This window comes from Pollachius pollachius, assembly GCF_949987615.1.
Source record: "Pollachius pollachius genome assembly, chromosome: 10".
NCBI lineage: Eukaryota > Metazoa > Chordata > Actinopteri > Gadiformes > Gadidae > Pollachius > Pollachius pollachius.
In genome coordinates, this window is record NC_136943.1 from 1,431,034 (window position 1) to 1,458,981 (window position 27,948).

Consider the following 27,948-nt stretch of genomic DNA (forward strand, 5'->3'; position numbering starts at 1 on the left):
TGACTCCATTGGCCACCGTCGCCGCTACCTTCTCCCGCGCCATTAGTCTCAACCGGAAGCGCCCGGAGAAGGGGGGAGCAAGGGCACTTGGTCATTGGAATTATCGCGACGTGAAACCGGATCCGCCGAGGCGGAAGGCGACTGCTCTCTGCACGCACGCCGCATGCTGAGCACAATAGCGCACATCTGCCATGAAAGGGATGCATTTATGATCCCGCCGTCAAACAGAGGACGTTCCTGGAGCACTGTATCACCATAATCACACACACGTACACATACACACACGTACACACACTATTTCTACCCAAGCAGAGCAGCCTCAACTTGGGACTGTGTCTTGTCTGTTGAAAGCAGCACCCTCCCCCGACCCAACACACAATAGCAATTCCCAAGCTTAGCGGCCTGAAATGGGCACACTTTATGATGCACACGCACACACACACACACACATTGACACACACATGCATTCTCACACATTCTCACACACACACACACACACACATTCTCACAAACACACGCGTTCTCTCACACACACACACCAACCCCAACACCCACTACACAATATCCTAACATTTGCGCAAGCGTATAATTTATGTCCAGGTGATGTGTTGCGCTGGGGGAATCCCGTCAGCGCTTTAAGTAATTTACAGTATCAGTACCCGTACAGGCCGGCACCGACAGAGCATACTCCTGCGAACAACACCCCATAACACATGGAGAGATAGTAAACAACACGAAGGGAGCATCAATCAGCCGCCGTACAGAAAGCAGCGTTTCAGCAGTGAGGATCCTTTGTGTGGTAGTGGGGAGGGATGGAGTGACCTCCACGTTCCTCGTGTTTCTCTCATTAGCGTCGGCTAACATGGGGTGGAGGGGTGGGGGGTGTGTGAGTGTGAGTGGGACTGCCGTTGATGCTGCATGGCGTACAATAGCAAATCATGGGCAGTAATGTGAACACGTCATTGGTTATGTTCACTCATTTGTTGAGAGAGGGGGTAATTTTATTGTCGATTTACGGCGGGGAAAGCGTAATGGAGAAATGCTCGCTCTTTCATTCCACGCGACTCCGACAAAGGTTACGGCGGAAAATTGAGATTTATTTTTTAAGGAATCGCGTTTTAAATAATCTCCCCACTAGCGGGGAAGGGCGACGATGAAACTCAGTCGAAAAGGGGGGAAGGTTGGGGACAGCGGCCGTCCATCTCTTCAACCCAGGATGTTTATATAAATCTACTGTCTGTTTCTCTGTTTAATGTGTGTGTGGGTGTGTGTTCTGTGTATGCGTGTGTGTTTTTGTGTTTGTGTCTCTGTTTGTGTGTGTGCCTCTGCGTGTGTGTGTCTGTGTGCGTGGGTCTGTTTGCGTGTGCGTGTGTTAGTATACATGCCGCTGTGACCTGTAGGTAACTCGACAGACGTGACCTTTTGAGATAGACTAGCTTGAGTCCACACTGCGCCATCATGTTTAATAACGGCTACAATGGACTGAGGGAACGGAAGCTAAGCGTCTCTTTCCTTATGGATGAGGAGTGTATTAACGAGGCTGGAAAAAGAAGAAGGGTATACAAGCAAGGCAGGGGATGGAACAAGGCTTGCGGTGAGGAACCATGGCCAGGCTGTTGAACAAAGAGCTGGAACGGGCTGGACTGAGCGGAGAACGGAGGGCCATCTTCATCATGATAAAGTCCCCCTGAAGGCCCCCATGCTCATTTCCACTGATGCAATTAAAAACACGCGAGGATGAGTCAGAGTCAAGCCAATCCGTTTGACAAATTAGGAACTGAATCATGTGGGGACAAGAAGGAAAGTAGAAGAGTGAGGAACCAAATACGCAACAGAATTAAGAGGTACAACCACCATATTCCCTGCCATTACTTCAATTAGGTGTGTGTGTGTGTGTGTGTGTGTGTGTGTGTGTGTGTGTCACATATTGTCTTGTTTAAAGCAGTTTGTTCGATCACAATAATACCTTTCGCCCAATCCCTCCCAAACCCTGTGTTAGGGTCTGCAGATCCCAAAGGGAAAGCTTCAGGACCGTCACCTCATCTATCCCTGCTTCCGGTTCAAACCCTGCTTTGAACCGTCCCACAAACCCCCTCCCACATAGAGAGGAGTCTGTGAAGGAAGAGAACAAGGAAGGCCCTGATGCCATAGCATGCCTTATTCTTGGAAAGGGTCGAATGCCAGTTGTTAATGAATAAATGAAGGAGAAGAATGGAAACAGTGCGTTGTTCCCCTTCGCCGATGCTGTTGGGATGGGAGACGAAAGAGAGGCTGGCGTGTGGCGTTGTGCTGCTCTTGCAAAAGGCACAACAAAAGGATAAACATAACCCGCTTTCCTCCCCTTACAGCGGGAATCAAAGGAGCTCCGGTTGCAGGAACGAAAGTTGTACTATAGCAGTGACAAAAGAAACTAGAAATATATTTAACAATTTGGCTGCTGTGTAAATTAGGCCAGTGCAAAGTGAGTTTTGAGCGTGGATTCAAGACATGAAACACTCTTGACCAAAGCACATAGAAACGGGTTTAAACTATTTATGATGTGTTTTTGTAAAGCCACTGTGCACATATTCATGTCTACTGTTTGGTGGGGACACAAATAGGGCAGTGTCCAGAGAGAGTCGCACTGAAATATCCTCATCTAACACACAGTCTTTCCTTCATATTAAAGGGGCAATATTGTGACCATACAGAGGGAGCATTTATAACCAATATGTTAACAACAACAAAAACAACTGTATCAACTATGGTGGTTGACTAGCAGTTTAACACATGCTGTTATTGCACCACACCTCCACACACATTTCAATGAAAAAAGTACACATTATATGACAGTTAGTTCCTACCAAGTAATTTGATTGGACAATAGGCCTTCCATGAGGGCTGATTTAGTGTATCAAACACAGACACTGCCTTAAAAAGTAACGTTTCCAAAACATGGATGCATTAAAGTGTCAAAGAGGGCTCAGTGTTTGCACTCTTCATATACAACATCATTGCCCTCACTCTTTTTTGGTATTCTGAAACAACTCTGAGCACTGTTCACTTCCTGCATCCTGAAGCACTGCGTTTATATAAGACCCGCCTCCTTTTAGAAGATATTGATACTGACAGTTCATTTTTGTTTGTTCCATATTTGTTTTGCGGTGACATCCTGTTTATCTTGAAAGTCGCAGCGAGAGGGGAACTAAACTCTCCAGGGGTCACAAGTAATTAGTAGGAGCACGTAGCAATCTTTTGACAATTAAACATATTTGTATTTTACTCTGGAAAAAAATGATTGAAATAATGATTAATGACAGGTTACATAATTAAATGTAACTGTGTGGTATGCAGGCTTCAGTCAGAACCAAAGCTTAGCCTGTTAACACAATAATTCACTGACATTGTAATAATTATCGCATCGACCGACATGAAAGGGTATATCGTGACATAGATGTTGCCATATCGTCCCAGTCCAGCACTGAAACCCTTTTGTTTCGACCGTGCCAAATAAAAGGTTAGATAATAAAACAGATAATAATCATTTTCCGCGTATTACTGCAACTTGTGCTGTCAAACGGAGCATCAGCATGGCTCCCTACACCTGGATAAGCCGTGCTGATATCAGTACAACAACACTCCCTCATGTGATTACACTTAATAAGCACATGTCAGGAACAGTAGAAATCTCACATGTACCTTCAATAACAATACATGTGGCGTTCAGCCCGCCCACGGTCGGGCTAATTCTGTTTCTTTACATCCACTTGCTGATCAGTCTGACACATAAGGGAGCAAACATTCTGCTGTAGCTCCACTAACCCTTTTGATCTGCATTTCCATCAAATCCTCCACTTTACCAGACATTCACATATTTTTGGGGGTGATTGGTACCGATGTCTCGATCGTTGCTTACTGCGAGGAGGATATATTTAACGGTAGAATTATAAAGATTATTTTCATCGAAGAAAAATAAAGATGGAATGATTCTGTCAGTTTGTGTAGACATCACCGTTCCCGATATTACTATTCACGCGGTGTGTTGGAGAGTTAATTGAACCCATGTGGGGGCTGTTTCCACTCCGACTCACAGTGCATTGGATTGATGGTAATCTGCTGCAGTCCGAGGGTCCAAAATGGCTCCACCGCAGAGCCATTTTGAGAGTACAGATTGAAACCCGTGTCGGTGAGTGCAGAGAGTACCGGCGCTGTATTCGTCTCACCGCAGGACGGAGGACATTGTTTACAACGGGAGGCATGCATCCAGAGACGGAATTGCTTCAGGCATTCTTCAGAACAGTGAGCTCAGCGTCGGGAAACCTCTGGAGGAATCACAAAATGGAGTCAATTACAAGGTATTCCCGGTGCATCGGAAAGTTCAGATATCGACCCGGGGTGAAGACAACTCCCGCAGGAAGTTCTGGGGAAATCATTCGGGAAAGGAAAGGGGGGGGGGGGGGTTGCAAAATCCTTGGCACCGTGCTGATAATAACCTGCGTTGGTCGCTCTGCCCCCTGGAAACAAAAAAATGTCTCCACACCAAACCCTCCGCGGACAAAATGGCTTCCAACTAACTGCTCATCAAGAAGTCGCCCTCAGCAGATGGTCACTCCGCTCTGCCAAGGCACGCCATCCCTGGGTGCTGCTGGAATACGTTTTCTCGTGTCAAATAAATGACAGCGGAATGGCAATGCTGGGGGCCGTACACAGCCCGGAGACGGGGTGTTGTGCGGCCCGGGAAGACACGGGCGCTAAGGACTCGGGATTCGATATCCTGGGTCCATGAGGGAACGTCTGGCTCCTGTCTCCACTGGCATTCACACACACAGAGGCGGACGTCACACGCACTGCGTATCCCATTCTACTCTGATACCGACCATCAGAGGAGTGAATAGTTTGACATGGGTAGAGATTAGGTAGGGACAGATTCATGATGGTCAATGCCCGGTAATCAATGATTTGATTTGGGTATTGATTGGGTGTTTGCCCTCCCTTGATATACCAGCATACACTGAGAACAATTCCCAAGACATGGTGTTTAGGTAAACGTAATCCGTGTGGAGACACACTTATGAACCGGGTCCCTGCATCACAGCAGCTCTTTGCTAGATTCAATGAAAGTGAAAGAATCCTGCGAGTACAATTCATTAATTAAAGATAGTTCATTTCCGTATACCTTTTTTTATGGTCATTTATTTTACTAATTTAAACTTGATTTTCAAGATAAAGTAATACAAAGATGGAAATTAAAAGATAAATCAGAGCTAAACAGCTAGAAGGAAGAAAAGAAACATTATGTTAAAACATCAACACCATGGCACCATAACACTACGAGGGAGACGTTTCTGCCTGGCGTGACGAACCGAATGGCCATTACGATGGGAGGCTCTTGGTCTTAGACACTGGTCTTTAGGTCGGGAGACAGTGTCCCCAGTGTACCCATGATGCAACACTACTGCTGATAGTACTTTTGGCGGAATGACTCATGCACACACGCACACACGCACACACACACACACTCACACACACACACAAGCACACGCACACACGTACACACACACGCACATGCACACACAAACACACAAATTGGGGAAATTTCAAAATATAGGAATATTATATGCAAAAAGATAAATATAATACATTAAAAGAATAATGATGTTGATGAAAGATAAACATATATTTAATAATATATTTTCACCATTTTTTTCCAGGCACTGGAATCTCCATTTTAGATATGTGTGAACAAACTCAAGGTCACCTAAACCAAGAGGAGCTGGTGCCTCGGTATGGATCGGTTTACCTCATCCTTTATTTGTCCTAGTTTTCTCCCTCTGCATCTCTCTCTCTGTCTCACTCTCAATCTTACTCACTCTGTTCGTCTCAGTCAATCTTTCACTCTCGCCCCTGTTCTCTTTCCTCCCTCTTCCCATGCGTGGCTCAACAGCTCCCTCTGTGAGAGCGCTGGCTGCCAGACATTAAGAACTCCCTTAATACGGACATGTTTACATAAATCTCTCCAGAGTTAATTGACTCCAGCCCATTTAACTAGAGGAGAGAGCAGTGTTACAGCTGCCAGTGCTCCTCCTTAATAGCGTTTGATACATGGCATAGAAAAATAAAATAAACAATAGTAAATCTACTGCTAAATCAACAATAGTAAAACAATTAGGAATATCGAGTTCCGTCTCATCACTGGATTATTTTGCGTTACGGCCAAAATCAAATGCTTAAATCAAAAGCTAGGAGTGCATTCCTAGCATTTTTTAGGAGGAGAGAACAAATGCATATGCTCACACATTTCACACACATTAAAATGAAGTTGAAAGGGTTGTTCCAAAGATAGATGAGAGCAAATGTCATTCATATGGAATATGCAATAAGCAATAAGCAACCAGCAAATGGTGATGAATTTAATAAATCAAAATCCAACTTAATCACCATCAACTTCTAATGAAACCACTTATAATATCTGGAATAAACGTGTGTGTACACTTGAGCATGTGAAGGGAGGATGAATCACAGGAATAATGAGGGATGTGGGTGATGACTAACACTAAGAATTACCCCCGCCCACCCCTGCATACACACGCACGCACACACACACACCCCCACACACACACACACACACACATACACACACACACACACCCACACGCGTTTATTTTCATTCCGTTGTTGTCGCGACAGCAGGGGGCCTCTACGTTTAGAGGCCACACATGACACCCATCATTCCCGAGGATCAGAGAGCCCTGCGCGGCTTCCAGGCGATGCTCCCCCTGACGTCTGTGTTACGGAGACGTCTCCTTTGTGGAACGCGGTGGTGGTGATGATGCAGCTCAGTGCTACTGCAGCCCAGTTCATGAGGGGTCCAGCCACTCCCTTGATGGATTTGTTTTTTCAATGAATACAATTACGTGAGTAAAAAAGAAAAGACAAAGTTTAAAAGATTTACACAGCCACACCTCATAACGGTTTATTTCAGAATTGACGTTAAATAACAGCCTAAGAAAAGGCTGTCATGTTTGTCAGTTGCTACTCTTAACATGACAGTACAGCAGATCCCTCACACAGCAAGCACCACTGGCTGCTTCGCACATGTTGCGTAATATCGCTTTCTGTTTTTCGGTGGAATTCTTTCCAACCCGTTTTCTGAGTGCCATTTCTAGTGGGCATGAATCCGGGCTTTGGAGCGGCTCCACCGTGACAGATGCCATCCCATCATCGCTCTCTGTGTTTGATTTACACTGTCTGTCCAGTATAGCCGTTCTCTTCCTCTTCTGTATTGGACTTTGAACTCTCACACTACCTTGCCAATTTCTCCTGTCACTACCTCTGATTAATTATGGCCTTTTAGACAAATGATGAACGTATATAAATATATATTCATTTACAAAGCAAACTCTTGTCAGGTTCCCTTTGATGTGCTTTTAGCCGAACGGTCAATCCAACGAATAATTGGTCCAATGTAGGTCACACAGCGCCAGTGTATCAGTTAATCTCCCAGCCAGGATAACCGAGTATATTGTGCCTTCAAAATAAAAGTACAGATAGGATTTAATGAATCGCTATAGCCAAGACGGATAGATAAGTCAATGTCGCTGGATGAACATGAAAGAGTGATTTAACAAGCGAGCGAAACAACAAACCTCCATGAACCCATCATGTACAATATGAAATATTTATAAATATCAATAGTAAAAGATGTACTGATTCTTCTCGCAGATAACGACGTCAAAGTCCAAAGCCAGCCGTTTAGATACATGCTATCTCTGCCCATCTCAGTGCAATGCAGAGAATGCTATTTAATGGCATTGAGCCAGCGCCTTGCTGCCCGAGCTCTGCAGTCTGGATGTCGCCACACAGGCCGTGACATTGTGTGTGTCGCTATACAACACTAACAAAGTCAATACGGGGATTTATATCCCTCGCTCGGCCAGAAAGGTCAGATCAATTCCTCCAACCCTACCATCTCTGTCTTCATTTAGCAGCGGCGCTATACACCTGACATCACACTGAACACGCGGCCGCCTGAAAACACATGTATAAATAAATGCACATTCATGCAGTGTTTAAACAGGGAAACGCTCACTATTGATTGGAATCAACTGCTCTCTATTTCTCTCTCTCTCTCTCCCTCCCTCTCTTTTTGTGTTTTGCATCCACGGGGGACATGGAGACTGGGTACGTGAAATTACCGAGCTATAAACAGGGCCCTTTTCTACCTCAGGCAATCCTTAAACTCATCAGTGGCGGAATGATTCTTTGGGGTTGGGAGAGGAATTAACTGGCTGATTTACTTGTTTTCATGGCCCTCGTACAGATCGGCTGCCTGCATAGCATGAGGGGGGCAGAGCCCTCCGCTGACACACGAGGCCCGACCGAGACCTGTCGATGTGGACTGAGACATAGGCAGGAGTACTTCCACCTCCAGGGCTCCAGGCTCCACAAGCACACTCCCAGACATGTCTCCCAAGGAAAGACACAAAGGGTGCTGCTTCTTTACAGCGAGGGGGGAATTCCAGAAGGCACACTCGGCTTGCAGACAGACTGCAGGTAAAATGTGGGTGTTCGGGGAATGAGTTCATGCTGATGGGTAGGTACTGCTCTCGCCTTCAGAGAAGGACAAAAACCAATGCATGGGAAGAGAATACCTGGAGCAGGCATCGGCCTACGCAGGGAGGCAGCCCAGACGCACCGGGGAGGCAGAAAGCAAACTCCAAGCTGGGGCACGCCGTATTTGTTGTTCTTTGGGTGTGATCCGACACCATAACGGACGAGCCCTCGAAGCGCTTTCGTCTACATATCCGCCGTGGTCCTTGGGGAACGACCACCGAAGAGGCGTATGTGTGCGTGCCATCTCAAACACATTCCAGCAGGGGGTGTGGTGGGGGCACTGCTGCCTCACAGCGGGGAGAAGGTCCTGGGTTCAAAGCCCGGAGGGGAGAGGGGCCACTCCGTGGGGGGTTTGTTTGTTAGCCCCATGTTCCTGTTCACGACACACCCATCAGCTTCTTCCTCATCGAATTTCTGCCGCTCTACATGCGTCATCTGGTATGATTGATACGATTGGCTATGAGCTACGTACAGATCATATGATAAGACATTCGTAGCGCCCAATCAACGGCTCCGGGCAATCGTAAACCACGCCTCAAATACGAGAAAATGAATGTGTGGTTCCCAGGCCTCATCTCAATGTAGACTGAGATGAGGTCTGGCGTTAGCCAGGCAAGGATTCCACCCGAACCACAGAAGATGCAAGTGAAGACCCTTGCCCTGCCCATGAGCAAGGCACTATCCCAGGAGTGGGTCCCCAGTGCCTAGCAAAGGACGGGTTGAATTAAGATAATTCATTTAACAATTGGTCTAATAAAGAGTGTCATTATTGTGTCATTACGATGATATCTCCCGTATAAAAACATTCATGATAATATACACACAATTAGATCGATTTTTATGCGCGTACCACTGCATGCATGATCTCACCCAGAAATACGATGATATATATTCTTGGCTGAAGAATGAATCAGCAGGTCCACTGTGTGCCTCAAACAAGGCCTTTCTGGATGCAAGCTATTAAACAACTGTTATAGAAAAGCTCCAGTCGGGAAATAGACAAGGTGTTCTGGCACTGAGTTTTGTGTGGCCTAAGGCAGACCCAATGTCTGCTAGCATTTAGCTATACCTAGAGGGGTTTGTAGCTTGCAGCAAATCAGCCAATTGTAATAACTAGCGGCTCCGGGCTTTTCCGGCTGTTGTCATTGCCCTGATTATACAGCAATCATTGAATATGATTAATTATGTACACAGAATAAATATTCAACGTTAGGCTTTTGAATGCACAGGATGCATTTGAAAATCATTTCCTAAGGGCTAGGTATTGAAAATTCTGCGTTCATTAAGTAAACCACTTAAAAAGTGTAATTTCCAGGTTTCACTCGATGTAAACATTATGGTTAACATTCTCACGAGAACCCTATTTTTTTTAAATATTTATCATTCAGGTTAATTAAAATGTAAACAAAAGCTACAAAAACGAAGTTTGTGGTACGGTCAGATCATACAGAAGACGGACCAGTCACGGCGGGGGATGGCACCAGGAAACGGTTACCATAGCGATTGGGAAAGAGAAATAGCAAGTATAGAAAACAACGACGGTGTTGTCACATTGTGGGACTCTTTTACATGCTATGCTAATGAGGTGACACTGTATGCCGATGACATTCCCTTCTCGCTCTGACAACGGCGAGGACAGGTAGCCTGGCATGGGAGCGCCGTGGTTGCAAGCACCTTAGAGCTCAGCCCTGATCAGCCTCAGACTGCCCCCCCTCCCCCACACACACCCCTCCCGCCCGCCCCCTCCACTTCACATTAGCGGTTTCATTAAGTGATCATCACATCAGCCGAGTGGTATCAACAACCAATCACAGAGAAGGAATTACGGGCAGTCTCTGCAACCCCCTCGCAACACAGTCCGCCGTTTCAGACCGACGACGGTAAGACATTGTGATTCATGCTACGGTGTATTATTTACATCAAGTCTGCTTGTGCTATTATCTTCAGACAGGCCTTTGGAATATGCATGTGTGGGCTGTTCCTCGCATCACTAAACCGTCACATCAGTCGTCTTGTTGTCTGTCAAGTGCACGGCTTTAAGGGACAAGGTCTCTTCCGAGAAACATTTCATATTGGAGCTAGGTGTCCGTCTTCTGGAATTCTTCTGTTCAACGGGATTTAGCCTTCATTGGAAGTAACGGAATGTAATTTCGTTTATGAAGAAGAATCAGAGAACAATGTTTGGTTCCAGTGGTCAGATAGTACGACACCTTCGGAGGTAGCTAGGAGTTTATACCACAATATATACCCACAACAAAGCCTTACTCGTGGCCCGTTGACCTCCACAAACCAGACGATTGGGAGGCAGGGCATACACCTTTGAGGCGTGGGACCCTCAAACAGAGAGGAGGGGAAAACAATAATGGGCAGACATGAAACATAATCCCTTCTGTCTGCGATTTTATTGGCAGCCCCTCCAAAGAATGGTGGCTCCCCTATTATGACTTAACACATCAAAATGGCAGCGTGGCACACAAAGAAAAGGCCACCCGATGATAAACACAGCAGACGGCAGCCCAGCCTTTATCTGGTGGCTGCCTGCCGCGCGACTCCGGCTCAATTTGGCCCGCAACAATCGATTCGGTCCCTCCTTACCTCTGCTTCAGCAGGTGGAATAAAAACAGACCTTTTGTGCAAAGAGCAGGGGCTCAGCCGGTATGCCACGGCCAGGCGAGGCGAGGAGAGGGTCTCAGACCCTCCGCACTGCTGTGCTGTCAACTCGATTAGCTGGTTTGAAGACGGCGCAGACGGCACGGCCGAGACGTTTTAGGGTTTTATCGCGATTCAACATGCGCACGGGTGTTTACGCACGGGTGTGTCTCGCTACGTCAGATCACAGGTAGAGCTGTGCGTGAACATGGCTCACCGTCAGCATCTGGAACTCTTTAATGTGGCACCAACACAAGGAAAGCCTTACTTTTGATTATTGGGGAAATGTGATTGCTACCGGACAACCCGAGGCAGACTGATTGCAGCAAATCAGCTTCATTTTAACGACGCAGGAATAGAAAAAAACTTCTGTCCTGGCTATGTGCCAGTATGGAATATGCCCATTCAGGATCATTTTTAATACCCGGTATAATTTATTTTCGCAATTTCAACCCTTCGTTCCATAGAGGTTGTTCCTCTGATCAGCATGCAGACAACCTGGCTTCAAATCCTCAATTTCACATGCAAATGGGGTGCATCTGATTTGAATAATATTTGAATATGGATCACATAGTGTGGCTCTGTACCGCAGAGTTGAACTCAACAAAAGGAGCGGGGTAATTTCAACCATGCAGGACCATGCAGCAGGAAGGTCAGGCTGGAGACCTGCTCGCTTTATTTTGGAGACAACAGGCAGGGAGGCTGAATGAAATTAACTCAATAAGCCTTAAGGACAGGGAGGACGAGAAGCAGAGAGCTTTGTATTCTGAAGGAAAGCAAAAACATACCACAGTTGGTGTGGTGTACTCAAAAAAAAAAAAAAAACTATTTCGCCATCTCTATTTGATAGAGATTCGCTTGACAAAGATTGCTGTAAGGGACAAAGACAACGTGGACGAGATCTCCCCTGTGCCGTGTGAGTCCAGGGACTGCGACCCGAAAGCACAATGAAGATCTGCAGGGTTTACACGCATCGCAGCCAACCTCAATACTGTGGTATCAAGGAATGCTGTGTCTCTGTGTGTGTGTGTGTGTGTGTGTGTGTTTACACAGTGACACCTTTCCCCCACATGGGGAAAAAAACCCTAACCAACGGAAAATAGAAAACAAATGAATCAATACGTGAAATCAAAAATGATGTTTGTAGGACACGTCACATGGTGTCTACTATATTTTCCACATGCACTTTCCAGACCCAAAAAGCCGCATCCCTCCTGAACGATTGGTTTTGTGGGCTGGGACGGCCTGTGATGCCACTGATGATGTCATCGCTCCCTCTGGGGTATTCGTCAGAGCTGGCGGCGGGGGCGGTCTTTGTGCATGTGACATGCGTTTACTACGCTGGATAAATAAATAATCCCTGCTCCCAGAGGACTCGTTCAACACCTATGAGCCGACCATGCCGGGACGCGATTCAGCACGCGCTTTCAAAATTATATATTGATTACCACCCGTCATAAAAAATGACCCAATTTAGTATCCACAATCAATTCCTGTCCCCGATGACACATGAGGAGGGTGTGCAACCCACAAAAGCAAAGCGCGTAGATGAAGAATATCCAGACTTATCAAATACTTTTACTCACAACATGGTCTTACAGAAATAGATGAAGGCAGGGAGTGGGAGGCGGGATACCATTGAAATACAGAAATAAATGAAAAACAAGCAGCCATGCCACAATGCCGCCGCATCCAACCCGAAAACACATTTCATGCGCGTGTTCCCGCTTTGTGGATCAATGAAAATGAGTGCGACTTTGAGTGACAGGTTGGAGATGGACCCCAGGCCCTCTTCCCCCTGATTCCACAAAGATAAGTTGACTGAAAGCCATTTTGTATTTATTACACATGATACAGGCTGCCAGGGCTAAGAGGCTGTGGCAGGTTTGGGAACCTTGCGTCTCGTCGATATCCTTCTGGAAACACGCGGGCTCGGGTTTCAGACGACGCGCTACACGCGTTGTAGCGCGGCAGAAATGGCTGCTTTTGTTTTGTGGAGGACGACGCGGCGCAGGGCGGCTTGATGCCGGGGCCAGAACACCGGATCAGGCGAGAGCCGCCGCCCTGGGGTCAAATCCACACACGCATCGCTGGGTGGCCTACTGGGAAACACTCTCATATATCGTGTGATAACACGATGGAAACAAGAAGATAACCCTGGACCACTGGATTTCTGGATGTATGGTTATGTATGGATGTATTATGTATAGATAGATGATATTTTTATATATGTATACATGTAAGAGTGATATATAGATAGATAGATAGATAGATAGATAGATAGATAGATAGATAGATAGATAGATAGATAGATAGATAGATAGATAGATAGATAAATAGATAAATAGATAGAGATGGAGATGGATAGAGTGATATATAGATAGAGTGATGGCTAGATAGATAAATAAATAAATTGATAGATAGAGTAATAGATAGATAGAGGATAGATTGATAGAGCAATAAATAGATTGATACTGTAGATAGAGTGATAGATAGATAGATAGATAGATAGATAGATAGATAGATAGATAGATAGATAGATAGATAGATAGATAGATAGATAGATAGATAGATAGATATTGTAGATAGAGAGATAAATAGATAGATTGATCGATGAATAGGGGGATGGTCAGGCAGATGGATCGATACTATTTAGATTGAAAGATCGATGGATTAAGAGGCAGACAGAGTGGTACGATGCTGAACAGCCTAATCAACATTGGAATGAGGCTATTTACCCGTGCATGCTTTTCAATATGGATCAATAACAGCAGATCATGAAACATGCAGACGGCGTGCGTACACAACACCAGATTGCTGTCGGTCGACAACGCAATCCTTGCAATCGTTATCGGACGACCACGATGGCGCCTTATCTTAGGGGAGCAGGGATAACCGCAGGGGGGAGAGCGACTATCTCCTGCCCTGATTCTCTTACCTATTGGCAGCCTCACACTGACGGGTTATCAATACGCGTGGTGGTAAAAACCTATCCAAACACTTTGTCCGTTATGTTTGATCAAACATGGAGAGCAGCACAAAGGCCAGGGCTGCAGCCCGGGTCAGCAGTAAAAGGTGTCTGCAGTTTGCAAAAACAGCAGCGACTTGGTTTTACAGTGAAAGCACTACGCACCGGGTCCGCTGTTCAGGTGATGTGCTTAGAATGGAGTAAATACTAGCGAGTAAGACAGGCTTTCAGGCGTTTTATGGGTTGATGTGGAGCAAACGCAAAACATGGATTTGTGCCTGGCGTGTCTTTTGAGAGATCGAAAAATGAAAAGACTGAAGTAAGGGTTACCTTTCCGCTCGTGGGAATACATGAACAACACTGTTTCTCTGTAATTTTACTAAAACACATTTTGCTGAATAAAATAAGCTAATAAATAAACATATTATCTAAAGATTATATTATGACAGAGCATTTACCTAAGAAGGTTATCTTTGGAAATAAATATATGAAGTCAGCTGTCGGGATGAGAGCATCAAAACAGAGGCTAGGTAAATCTGAAACCTGTGATGTGCAGCGACAAGAGACAGGCTTCAATCCTGTTCGCCATCCCAGCCCTGAATCCCCTCCCACATCGCCCAATCCCAAACCCAGAGGAAATGAACACGACCTGGAATCACTGGTGCCTATGCGTCCTGACCTTCCTGGTCAAATCTGTAAATCTGCCCTGAAACATAAGTGTGCCGACTGAAGGGGAGAAGGAAGGAGGCGCCGCGGCGTCTGAACACTGCTGCTGAGACACAGCTCCGTAGCCACCGCCTGGCTTTTATCTCCCCAACTTACACATTAGAGGGGATGGGCCTTTTAAGAATCTCATCATCTCACAATGCGGCAATTACTGACAGTTTAATTTACAAACAAATCCTTTCAATATTTTCAGCCTCACTGATGCCAAAGTCATCAATTATAGGACGATTGGGGATTTGACAGTGAGGGAGTGGGATGGAGGGAACAGCTCTCCTTCACACACGCGATTGCATTGTTGGTAAACGTCAACCTAGTTCACCCTATCTGTTCATCCATCCATCTATCTATATATTCCTCCATCTTGTTATTTTTGTGTAAGTGTACTGTCTTTTCTGCATATCACACACACTAGAAATGTTGGGTCGTGAATTGGTAGAATATAAAAGTAGTATGATTCCTAAATTTGTTGATGAATGCAGTGTTTTGTATAGTTTGTCTTTGCAGGTACTTGTTACCGTGGAGTATGCTGAATCATTTTTAACTTGTTATGATTGTTTTCCTACATCCGTGAGTGGGAGAGGGAAAGGGAGAGTAGGAGGACGGAAGGATGTAGAGAAAGAGAGAGATATAACGAGTGCTACAGAAAGCGATTAAACGAGAGAGAAAGAGAGAGTGAAAATGAGAGAGGAAGAGAGAGGAAATGAGGGAGAGATAAAGAGATTTAACGAGAGACTTGTAATGAGTGAGAGAGAAAGATAAAAAGAGAGATATAACGAGAGAGAAAGGGAGCGAGAGAGACAGATAACGAGGGAGGGAGAGAGATAGAGAGAGGAAGAGTGAGAGAGGGGGAGAGAGCGAGGGAGAGAGCGAGGCACAGATGCATTTTAAATGGACCTTCCTTGTCCACCTCAACCCATGAAACCCTCCTGGCATGGCAAGTGGTCTCGTGTGACAGGCAAAATTTCGAGCCTGGCAAACAGCATTATTCTCATTCCCGGCCCCATTGTCAACTCTCATAGAAATCTGCTGTCAGGGACTGGATCCCCATGCTAACCAGCATGGCCCAACTCCCTGCATGTGTCTATCTCTGTCCACATCCATACTCTCTGAGCAAAGACACAACGTAAGGGCCGGGAACGCAGACAAAGTGAGAGGGAGGAGGGGGAGGGAGGGAGGGAGGGGGGGGAGAAAGGGAGGGATGGAGAGGGGGGAAGGGTGGGTGGTCTTTCAATGAGCTGCCCATCCGACAGGAGGTGAAAGAACAAAAAAAAAAAAAAAAAGAGAAAGCCATCTCTGGAGAGCTCATCACTCATGGCGGGCCGGAGGAGCTGGACAGCTCTGTGTTCTGCTGCTGATATTGCTCACGACAGTCTGTCCGCTCGCACTGCCAACCCTGCCGAACTGGACAGCACACCTTAACTCCTGAGATTCCCTTTCATGCTCCAAGAGCTGAGCCAGGCTCAATCCACAGGTGGGGAAATTAAAAGAATCTCCGTCCTGACAGATGACCGGACTAATGGGCCTTTCTAAACGATAAAAAGGGGGAAAGTAAGACCTAATTCAAAAATAAATAGTGTTGAATGCATGTGTGATGCAGTGGAAACGTTTGGATATAGACTCGGGCTGAGATGCTGCCTGCATGGAATATTTAGTGTGCCATAACGCATGCACAATAAAATACCTTTTAGCACATTTTTTATTATTATTCACAAAATGTGAATCTGTGTTGACAACAAGCCATATATAATTTTATTTACCTATAAACCTGCGTGTCATCATTCTGAAGTGGAAAAACAGTAATTTTTTCACAGATACTTGATAGAACTATTTTTACTATCTATTCCTTTGATCTATGAATTATAAAATCTTCCATACGTGTTGAATCATAGTTTGGTTTTCATGTCCTTATATAAGGGCGTCTTATTAAATAGTTTTCTGCACACACAGCACATAGAGGTCTTTGTTGTGTGAACGTGCTCAGCACTGTACGCATGTAAACCACGGGGCTAAGCCAGATGTAAATGTAAAATAGGAATCTGTTTCATTCACAGAAATATTACAATTGGGATCAATTAGCAGCCATGCCCTGATGCGCACACACCCACACACACAAGCACTAATAGGCATGCATGCACGCACGCACACACGAGAACGCACACGCGCTAGAATGCACACACACATTTACACCTTCAAGCACGCACACATGCACTAACATACACCCACAAGCACGCCACACATACACGTAAATGCACACAACTTGCAGGGCAGAATCACACTCCGAAGAGAATTTAGGTGGTTTGTGACACACACACACACACACACACACACACAGGGGGGGTTACTATGTCTAAACCCATTGATGGCACATACCAAATATCTTCCAAAACAACATGGCCGCTTTAATGGTGATCATTAATGCTAGTGTGTTTGATTGATGCGGCAATGTTTCCGAAAACAACAACAAAAAATGCTCAGAATGTGGTGTGGAGTACAAAATACATATCTGACACCCGCGTCGGGCGCATTGCCGTCAGAAAAACAACAGCAGACGACAACGGAAACATTTGCAAGCGTTGACTGGAGGGCCAAACAAAGGGGCTCATTAACCTATTCCGCTCATCATGAACACAATGCTTCCACAGCACAAAGTACAGCCGACTGTCGCGTTGGGTAACGCCGATATTTCATTCAAGTCGTGATGTAAATGAATGGAACGCCGTGAGCTTCATGGATACGACGCAGGCTGACACTGCTTAGGTGTGCGGAGGAAACAGGGCTAAATAGAGAATTAAGAAGTGAGTTGAGGAAGAGAATTGTGAGACTAACTGTCAGACAGTATTAGCTTTTAATTTGTGTGTGTGTGTGTATGTGTGTGTGCACATGTACTTGCGTGCGTGTGTCAGGCGTGCGTGCATGTGAGTGTGTGTGTGCATGCGTGCGTGTGTGCATACAATGTGCTTAACATGTAATGAAAGTTATGCAAATTAGAGTGAAAAACGTATGGCTATGTCTTGCGGGTTTGTACACTTGTCTCTGTCAGCTGTTTAAACCTTTTGAGCAAGGTACACACAAGTTAGCCCGAGAAGTGCAGGAACAAATCTGTGTTTTTGCAGAAAACAAGACGGCACTGAGTTATTCCCCTGGTGATTGAGTACTCAGACGTAGCACAATCTACAATTCATTATTTCTCATTAGACAGGAACAATCAAGGCTTTAGTGTATCAATCTAGTGATTATAACCATTTCCCTGATTTATGTTTCTTAAAACATCGCAATGCTCTTCCATGCCTCAACGGTTTGATAAGGCATTTCATTCAAGTGCTACCATTTTTGATCTATCTACCAATCCATCCACCCATCGTTCTGTCACTCTCCATCCAAAGCTGTGTGTGTGTGTGTGTTTTTGTGTGTCTGTGTGTTTGTGCGCATGTGTGTGTCTTTGTGTGTGTGTGTACGTGTGTGTGTGTGTGTGTGTGTGTGTGTGTGTGTGTGCGTGCATGTGCTTGCATGTGTGGGCGTGTGTGTGTAGCTAATGTACAACACTCTTTGTAATCCCAGACATTCTGCAGTGTTTCTCAATCTCCGGTTAACACCCAGACACGAGGCATGTGGAGCGCAGATAAAGAGAGGTAGAGTGCTATATAGGTCACTCCTCTGCAGATGGAACTGAAAGGAACATGCAACCCTTAAGTTTGACAGCGATGGCATTTCTATTCCCAACCACAGTGAGATACAAAAAGTGGACTTGACTTATGGCCACCGCGTTTGTAAGCCGGGTTTACTATACAGAACCGTGAAGTGGATGGGGGGGGGGTTCTCTCTAATTGTGATTGATCCATACCCATGTTTTGTAATGCTTAAGGTTGCATAATAGGACGTGTGATGTGCCGTTTCCATAGCCAGATCACATTGTTTGTGGATCTCTGATAACAGGTTAAGGTTTCAGAGGACATCTGCTCAGACAGCAGTACACCACCTGTCACCTGTTATCCCGCACAAACAACACTAATTCAGAGGAAAACACAATCATGATAAATAAACAATTTTTACCGTTTTAAGTGCTCATGTCTGCCAGACAATTATAACGCTGTTGGAGATGGCGGCAATCATGCATATTAATATCAACCCTAATAATTCATGAATGCGTTTGTAATTTCATACAATATACGGAATACGCAATGTTCGTCGTAATTGGAAGTAATGTATCTACGTTAAAGGGATCTCCACCTCCTCACACACACACACACACACACCCACACAAACACACACACACACACACACACACACACACACACACACACACACACACACACACACAGTCGTACGTCCTCGTACAACCACAAAAGGAATGACACATTAGTCTGCTAATTCCGGAAGTCTTTGATAGCGAGTGCATGCAGCGTTCTATGAAGCTGACTTCAGTCAGATGGCCTCCTTGGGACGTCTTGCTGGGGTATCTTCCCCGGCAACTGGTTTTCTGAGCTTCCATTCACACCAAAGACAAATGCTCATAGCCGAGTTGCAACCGATCCGGAGGGGCATTTTGTCTACGTAATACAGCCCACAGCCAAGTACTGTGAGGAGTTTAAATGGGAAATGGGCCCTGCTTTATTATGCCGCAGTGCCTTGGAAATGAATGTGGATAATAGATATATTCACAGCGGTATTAATATCCTCAGAGTTCAACTTCTCCCTTTTTTTCTCCCCCCCCTCACTCTCCATTTTCTTCTCTCACAGGCTCCAAAGTACTTTGCCCTTGGCTATGCCTTATACTAAATAGATTTATGAGAACATTTGTGTCATATTTCCTCTTTTTCCCATATTGTCAAGACGGATTGTCAGTGCTCCACTGATTGAGTGGAATCACCGCACGGGCTCAGCCGCCATTGTCGGGCGCATATATTCATCTCTGGGGGAGACTTAAAAAGGCAAATTGGCCAATGACACTCCTCTCAAGCCTGTGCGACGCCGTAACGATGAGGTCAGGGGTATGAAAATAGTGGCTCAAAGACTACATTTTCAATAACCATAAGCCCACTATCCAATTGTCCGTTTAATAAAGAGAAGGCCGGGTGAGCAGGGACAGGGTGGGGAGTTCCGTCCTCGTGTCCGTCTTACACGATGTACGGGTGTCGGTGAACGGGGTCTCCATTGACGCTCATGAGACCTCGGTTTGGCGAGATGCAAACGTACAACAAACATGAAGACGTCATCGCCTGGGAGGCATCGGTTGCGGGGCAGAATAAGGCGTGCGTGGCTTCCAGAATACGACCCCTACGTATCGCTCTGTACCGGCAGCGACGTGAACGCAGACCCCATTAAAAGCTTAACTAACAATGTACATTTTTATGGTTTGTGTGTTCCTTTCTGCACAGGCGCCGAAATTAACTTCAAGTCTTTATCCCTGCACTGTCTGCACCCGGGGGAAATTATCAATCTTTAATTATCGTACGCAAGCACCAGGCAGCTGTGAGCGCCAAGCAGAAAACATGGTTGGGGGGGGGGTGGGGGGTTTAGGTTTAGGACTGCAAAACGTCCCCGAGCGACGCACTCAGCACTAGCAGGAAGGCCGACCTCTGAGCCGGGAGCATGGGGGGGGGGGGGGGGGGCTAAATCGAGGTTGAGTCTCACGTGCACTTAAACACAGCGCCGCAACGCGCACTTAAACACAGTGCAGCCACGTGCACTAAAACACAGCGCCGCAACGTGCACTAAAACACAGCAGGGCCTCAACAGCAGGATGCAGGAGGAGACTTGGCAGCAGAATAAGAGAATGTGCTTTTTATTCTTTGGTGGTTCAGCGTCTTCACACTTTTAAAATTAGATGATACTTTATTGATCCCATGGGGAGACATTTGTTCCAAACAACGGTACCAGACAGGATATCTTGTTGATGAATCAAAGTAAGGGATACAGAATTATGCCGGAACTGGGATATCGCACATGAGCTAGAAGGTTGATGGGTTGGAATCGAGTAGTCACAGTTGCTGTGACTACCGCCTGAACTGGGGGCCTCCAACGTAGCTAGCATGTAACATGTGTAGCACGAGGCAGGACTAGCATTTAGCATGCGCTGTCAGAGCAGATTACACGGCTAGCGTGCTACATGTCTGCCACGGTTCATGGCTAGCACACCACATAATGACTCGTAGGGCTACATGTATTGTGACACAGCTCAAAACATTTAAAGGACTGCGGACCCAGTTGTTGTAACACACATGAGGGAGTGCAATCACTTTTATTAAGCTAAAAGCTACAGATTGATTGATAAATTATCTCTTAAACGTCCTTCAATAAATTCTAACATGCTGTTTGAGTCTGTGAATTTGCCACCCGAGAAATATTTTAAAAAGCTTGAAGATTAAAGGTGCAGTATGAAATGGGTTCTGCAGTCTTAATACACATTATTAGAGAGAGCTGTCACTCTGTCCGGTGGGACCCAGAACATTCATATCTTGATCCGGTTTGTTTGCTTTTTCCATGGCTGCAGAGCCGTGTTTGTGTTGTTGTTTCATGCGCGGCCACTAGGGGTACTCTGAGTAAATAATAACACAATCATAACTCATGACTCATAACACACAAGAACTCAAAGTTAAAAGGACAGCAAACTGGCTGTTTGCATTTTTAGCAACAAACTTCCGTAATCTATGATGACATATCATGGTCATTTTAAGATTTAGTAGAGCCAATTTGTTACCTATTCTGCCTTTAACTCAACAGATGCAACTATGCAACTATCAGTGTGCTGAGGAGGATTCTAGATCTAGAATCAACCTTTTAATCAATGTCTTCAATTTGGAAAGCTCGAAAAAAACCCTTCACATGGCTAAATTGGTAATCACATAACGCTTGAGAAGACCAGGAAAGAGTCCAAAGCTGTTTCGCGCACTTTGCGTCCAATGAGGTGATTGCATGCTAATCAGCTTCTATTGTGGTGGCATGTGGTTTGATAATCAGGGGACATTGAGAGGTTTGCAATGTCAGATTGCGTTCACACACATTGTGTAGGTACTGTTGTCATTCGTTATATGACAAAAACAAAAGGGGTTTAAATTAGTAAAATAGGACTACCTGAAGTTTCTCACATATATTCAATGAATATAACCTCTGTTCACTATTGTTTCTGTTGTAATCACACATTTGGTTCAATGTTTGCCTTCTCTGAATAATAACCCTAACTTTTTGATTCCTGCATCCATCCTGCACTTGTATCGACTTGCCTCTGGAATATTGTAACACATTTGCTCGCAGTGTTAATCTGTAGTTGCCTCAACATGGAACACATGCTTTCAACATTTCAAATGTTTTCAACCTCACTTCCAAAGTAGGTCGCTAACAATGTCTGGCTGAATGAATAAATGCAAATATATTACGGTTGTGTCTTCCAGCCCAAAAAGCAAAAAATGCAAAAGAGAAAACACTGCAAAGAAGAGCAGAACCTGTCCTAATGGCCATTCCCTTAGTCCCAGTCCCATCCCACTCGCAGCGTACTTCTGCCCCTGGTTCTTTGGGTAATCCTGTGGATTTTAATTAGCAGTGACCTTGATACAGGTAGGCTTTGATGATAGCCGGGTCCTGGGAGAGTCACAGAGACTCCTAACAGAGGCACTCTGAGTGCCGGGCGCGGCTCCAGCTCCACCTGACCTCTAACTGAAATAGGACAGCACCCTGCGCTCTGCAACCAGTCTGGGCCCCACTGAGTGGGGGAGACAATTGGTTTCACTGGGATAACTCAGGCTGTCAAAAGCATCCAGAAAGTGCGGCCCGAGACCAAAACAAACCGCAAACAGGATAACATTGAAATGTCGTACGGACCCGAAACTTTCATTACCTTTATAAAAACCGCTAATGACTGCCAACATTCGTGGGGTTCAAACGGGTAGCTGACACGAGAAGGTAACTAATGCAATCACACAGAAGTGTAAAATGTTAAAGGTGCGCTTATTAAATCCGGCGAACATTACCGGAGAATGTCGCGGTGAACAACTCGACCCCCGGTGAGAACGTAAGACATAACGTCGTTAGAATGGATTAGCAATCATCTTCATTAAGACCAAGACGTCTCCCAAAAAGACCAGCGCCATTGGCCTGATCCGGGCTTCATCACGCGTCAACCCGAGGAGATCAGACGCCGGGTCTGACTGGGATGCCACCAGGTAAGGTTACCCCACTGATCCAGACAATGAGTGACACGATGAGAGGCTTCTGTCCAATCAGGGCGCGGGGAAGCGGGAGGCGGGGGCAAAGCGAGGGGAGACTTAACTGATTACACCTATTAACGGCCTGTTTTAAGGGTGCAGGTTCAGACCTGGGGAGACCGCCTTGTGATTACATTTGTATCGCCAGCTTCAGCATCAACACACACGCACACACGCGCACACACACACACACACACACACACACACACACATACACACCCTTCAGGTTGTTGACTCAACAATCAGAGATTCCGTGCCTGTGCCACAGGCTGTTTATAGGAACTGATTACTTCAACAAGGCACACACACAATGCTGGATTTATTTTCAATCTGTCCTTCCATCCGTCTATCCATCTATCAGCCTGTTTCTAGTCTGGTATCTCATTCTCTGTCTGTCTGTCTATATATCCCTCGACCTGTCTGTCTCTACATCAATCTATACAACTACCTTTATATCATTTCCTATCCTGTCTGTTTATTTTATTGGTACTGATTACATGCAGTAGAAACCAGCCTTACACATAACAAGGTTCAGGCTTCGAGTAGGCTTCACTGAATCACCCTCCCAAGCAGTTCCTAGAGCAGCAGAACTGGGTGATATGGGTGCTAACCTCCCATTAACCTAGGGTTGGCCCTGAAATGATCAGGTTACAGAGTGTTTAGCTTGTAGAGTCAGGGCGGCTAGGGCACTAATGTAGAGTAGCATTGAGTTCCAGCAGAAGAGGGGCTTGTTTCAATGCAGGAACCCCATGTTGACCTCACCTCCTGATGTCTAGATACCAGCTCAACTGGTCGCTGAGACCTCATGTTGACCTACCCTTCTAGTGTCTGGATACCAACAGGTCAACTGGTTATGAAACCTCATGTTGACCTATCCTTCTAGTGTCTGGATACCAACAGGTCAACTGGTCATGAAACCTCATGGTGACCTATCCTTCTAGTGTCTAGATACCAACAGGTCAACTGGTTATGAAACCTCATGTTGACCTATCCTTCTAGTGTCTGGATACCAACAGGTCAACTGGTCATGAAACCTCATGGTGACCTATCCTTCTAGTGTCTAGATACCAACAGGTCAACTGGTTATGAAACCTCATGTTGACCTATCCTTTTAGTGTCTAGATACCAACAGGTCAACTGGTTACGAAACCATATGTTGACCTCACCTCCTAATGTCTAGATCCCAGCTCAACTGGTCGCTGCATGCCACAACAGTGTCAAGTGGACACTCTACACAACGCAATCACCGGGGTCAATTTGAACCGGGTGATTGCGTTGTATAGATCTGTCAGTACAGATCTAGGCTAGTAGTCTAGTCTTACTACGACCTTGTATATCACGCTACTGTCTTTTTTCGTTTCCATTTCTCACAACGCCGATTCAAGTCTCTGACATGAATATCCCACTTGATGTAAATAACTTAGTGAGATGTCAGGACGACCTGCAGCGGCAGGGCTGGGGGAGGGCTGAGGGCTGAGGGCTGGAGGGGGGGGCCCGGTTGGCTGCAGGGCATCGTCGCCTTTCCCTTTCTAAGCCAGACGGGTTTTGCTTCGCTAGACTGCAGAGGCCCCAGCACTGCCTCCCCCCACGCCCCTCACCCTCCGCCCGGAACACCAGACATGTTTCAGAAACACTGGAGTACGATGCGCGATGTCCTATGAAGCCGACGTGTTTCAGGTTAATTCAGTGAGTTCGTTTTGCGCTTCGCCTTAAAGCACCCGGTCTTTGTTTGCCTCTTTTGGTTTCCTCGTCCAAATGGCAACAATCGACCAGTCCTACTCAATTAACTGATAACTGTGGATGTAACAGCGGCGCCGAAACACGTTTAGTCCACTGTGAGGTTGGCAGGAACAAACTGAGCCCGGTAGCAATTACCCTGATTGCTAATTATAAATTATGATTTGTTTGTTGATGGGCAGAGTAAAACTAATAAGATTACAGCAATATCAAATAACACACAAAAAAAGTGAGCAGCTAATGTGTTTGGCCTGTTTTTGACCAAATATCACATCGTTGTGAACAGCAGCTTCCGTGATGTACCTGTGTTCATCGTAAACCTATGGAGACCTGGGGTAAGGGCTGTACCATGTGACTCCGGCCCGCAAATACTCCCCCAGAATGCAACAGCATCGTGCCAGCACGGGGCCAACCACGCTGTGACAACCCACCCCGTGTGGCCGGCACTTGAACAGACGACACGTACCTCGGCTGGCGCTTTCCACGTGCTCCAACTCATCGGGGAAACTCATAATCTCCGGGTGTTTCTCCTGACACAGCTCGGCCAGGAAGTGCAGCAGTGTAATGTTGTGCTCCACGGATTTGGTGTCACGGAGCTGGAGGTGGGGGGGGGGGGGGGGGAGAAGGGAGGAAGAAAACAGGGCATGTGTGAGGCGATTGCATTCAAGGCATTTCATTGGGTTCTACGTGTCACCACCATTACACCGCATGAACACACAATCGGTGAGCGTGTGATGTAATATAACCATTGTGAGACAGATGTTTACCAATGTGACTATAAGTAGCTACTACATTGATGATGGATATAATATATATAGAGAGAGAGAGAGGGAGAGAGAGAGAGAGAGAGAGAGAGAGGGCGAGAGAGAGGGCGAGAGAGAGAGGGCGAGCGAGAGAGAGAGAGAGAGGGCGAGAGAGAGAGAGAGAGAGAGAGAGCGAGCGAGCGAGAGAGAGAGAGAGAGAGCGAGAGAGAGAGAGAGAGAGAGAGAGAGAGACAGACAAGTTCTAATTGTTAAGACAGACACACAGAAGGACGTAGGATCAATCCCATTGTGGGGTTCCATGAAAGGGCTGCAGGGTTGCTGGCCGGGGATGAGGGGTGAGGTTGAGGGGTGAGGATGGGAGGCAGAGCGTGATGACTTCTGTGTCCCCCAGCGAGGCTTAGCGAGGCACAGTAAACCCCCCCGCCAGTGCCCTAGCAACAGATGTGATATTAACCCCTGCTGTTCCAACCCGGGTACGGCAAAAGCGTCAGACTCCTGGCAGACTTCCTGCAACGGCGTTTGCTCGTCCACAGCGACTCGGACGTGTACACGGACGTGTGTCGAACCGCTATTCAAAGCTCCCGGCAGAAAACTCTCCCGTCCAATTCGGATGTGTTTTGATAAATGACATCGCTTGAATCCCGGGTGGGGGGGGGGGGGGGGGGGGGGGGGGGGGGGGGGGGGGCAGTGGCTCACCGGGTAGAATCGCACCGTTAAGGCTCAGCCCTGAGCGCAGTGACCCAGGTTCGATTCCTGCCCGTGGTCCTTTGCTGCATGTCCGCCCCTCTGTCTCCCATACATTCCTGTCTATCTAACTCTAAAATAAATGAGATAAAACCTTCAAAAGTAAATCTTTAAATTACGAGTGGGCGCTGAGGACACAACGGAGAATGACTCGAACGTACTCGTGTTTTCCAGTCAAATATCCCCATATCTTCCATTTGTTGTCCACGCTTGAGGAGCGTGCCAATCATGATATGGCGGTCGGATTGCGTTATTTCACACGTTTGTTTATGAAACACAAATCCTCATCATTGAACACTGAACTCCAGCAGAGACGTGGAGTACATAACATCGGTTACTACTCATCAGTCCAGCGCTGGGATGAATGGCATCCAGAGGAATGACAATCATGGTACACAATACAACCCGCAGGCAGATTGCAATGCATGAGACAAAGTTCTCCCAAACACTCGCCTGCAGCGTCAGCTACGTCTGAGCTAACGTCTCAATTTATTTGGGCCTATTTGTACTCTTAAATAAAACACACGGCCAGAGCATTGGCAAGTAAAGAATGCCTGTTTTATTTCCTCCTCTACACCTGATCGATGATTAAAGTCTTAGCTATGCATCAAGGACGGGATGCTTCCATTCCTGCGTTGGTTTGATATGTGATAGTATGTGTGTGTGTGTGTGTGTGTGTGTGTTTACTTGTGTGCATTAGGGCTAAACGATTTGGGGAAATAATCAAATTGCGATTATTTTGACCAATATTGCTATTGCGATTCAACATGCAATTTTTTTTATTTATTAAGTTCCTTATGTTCTGTATTATTTACTAAAAAAACAATAAATCATTCTTTAGTATGACCAACACAACATTGGAAGCAGTCAACATATAAACTGCTCTTCCTTTAGGACAGGCCGATGTGTTGAGATGAATTGATATTATGACATCTTTATTTAACTATTGAATTGTAAAATAAAAATAAATCTAAATCTTACTGATCTCCACTCAGTAACGGTAACAACCCCCCCAGAAAATAGAAAAAAAACACACAAAAATAATACTTTTTTTAGTTGTTTTTTTATCGCAGCCTTTGCGATTTGCATATCGCGTTCTATTACATCCCGATTACGATTACGATTTGATTAATCGTTCAGCCCTAGTGTGTATCTGTATGTGTGTGTGTGTGTGTACGTATGTATGTGTATGTGCATGCGTGTGTGCCTGCATGGGTTTGAGGTTCAAACAAAGGCAGTGGCCTTCATCCTAACACCACCATTCTCTTATCTAATTAATGTGCTGGTTATTTAGTGATGGAGCTATATTGGACAGTGGAGTCCAGGGTTTAAGTTAGGGCCGATTCTGCTGCACTCAGGCCCACTTCCCAAAGTCAACGCTCTGCGCTTTGTTTAAGCACAATGGAACCCTTGAACCCCATACAGTACCTGGGCTATAAATCAATGCCATGCTTAATTGGATGGCTCCCACACACACATGAACACCCTCGTGGTAACGCGCACACACACACACACACACACACGCACACACAAGCAGAATATCAGGTTGTGCGTTCTGGTAAGGTGGTAT

The 27,948-nt window shown here is 45.9% G+C and overlaps 1 protein-coding gene across 1 annotated transcript in view; it reads right to left on the reverse strand.

The window, feature by feature from the left end:
* diaph2 (diaphanous-related formin 2) overlaps positions 1-27,948 on the reverse strand; it is a gene marked incomplete at its 3' end in the record, with an annotated part of 344,437 nt that overhangs the window by 65,514 nt on the left and 250,975 nt on the right. The window contains exon 24 of the mRNA XM_079744815.1: positions 25,337-25,466. Within this exon, the coding sequence (XP_079600941.1) occupies positions 25,337-25,466 (130 nt within the window). The remainder of the gene's footprint in view (positions 1-25,336; positions 25,467-27,948) is intronic.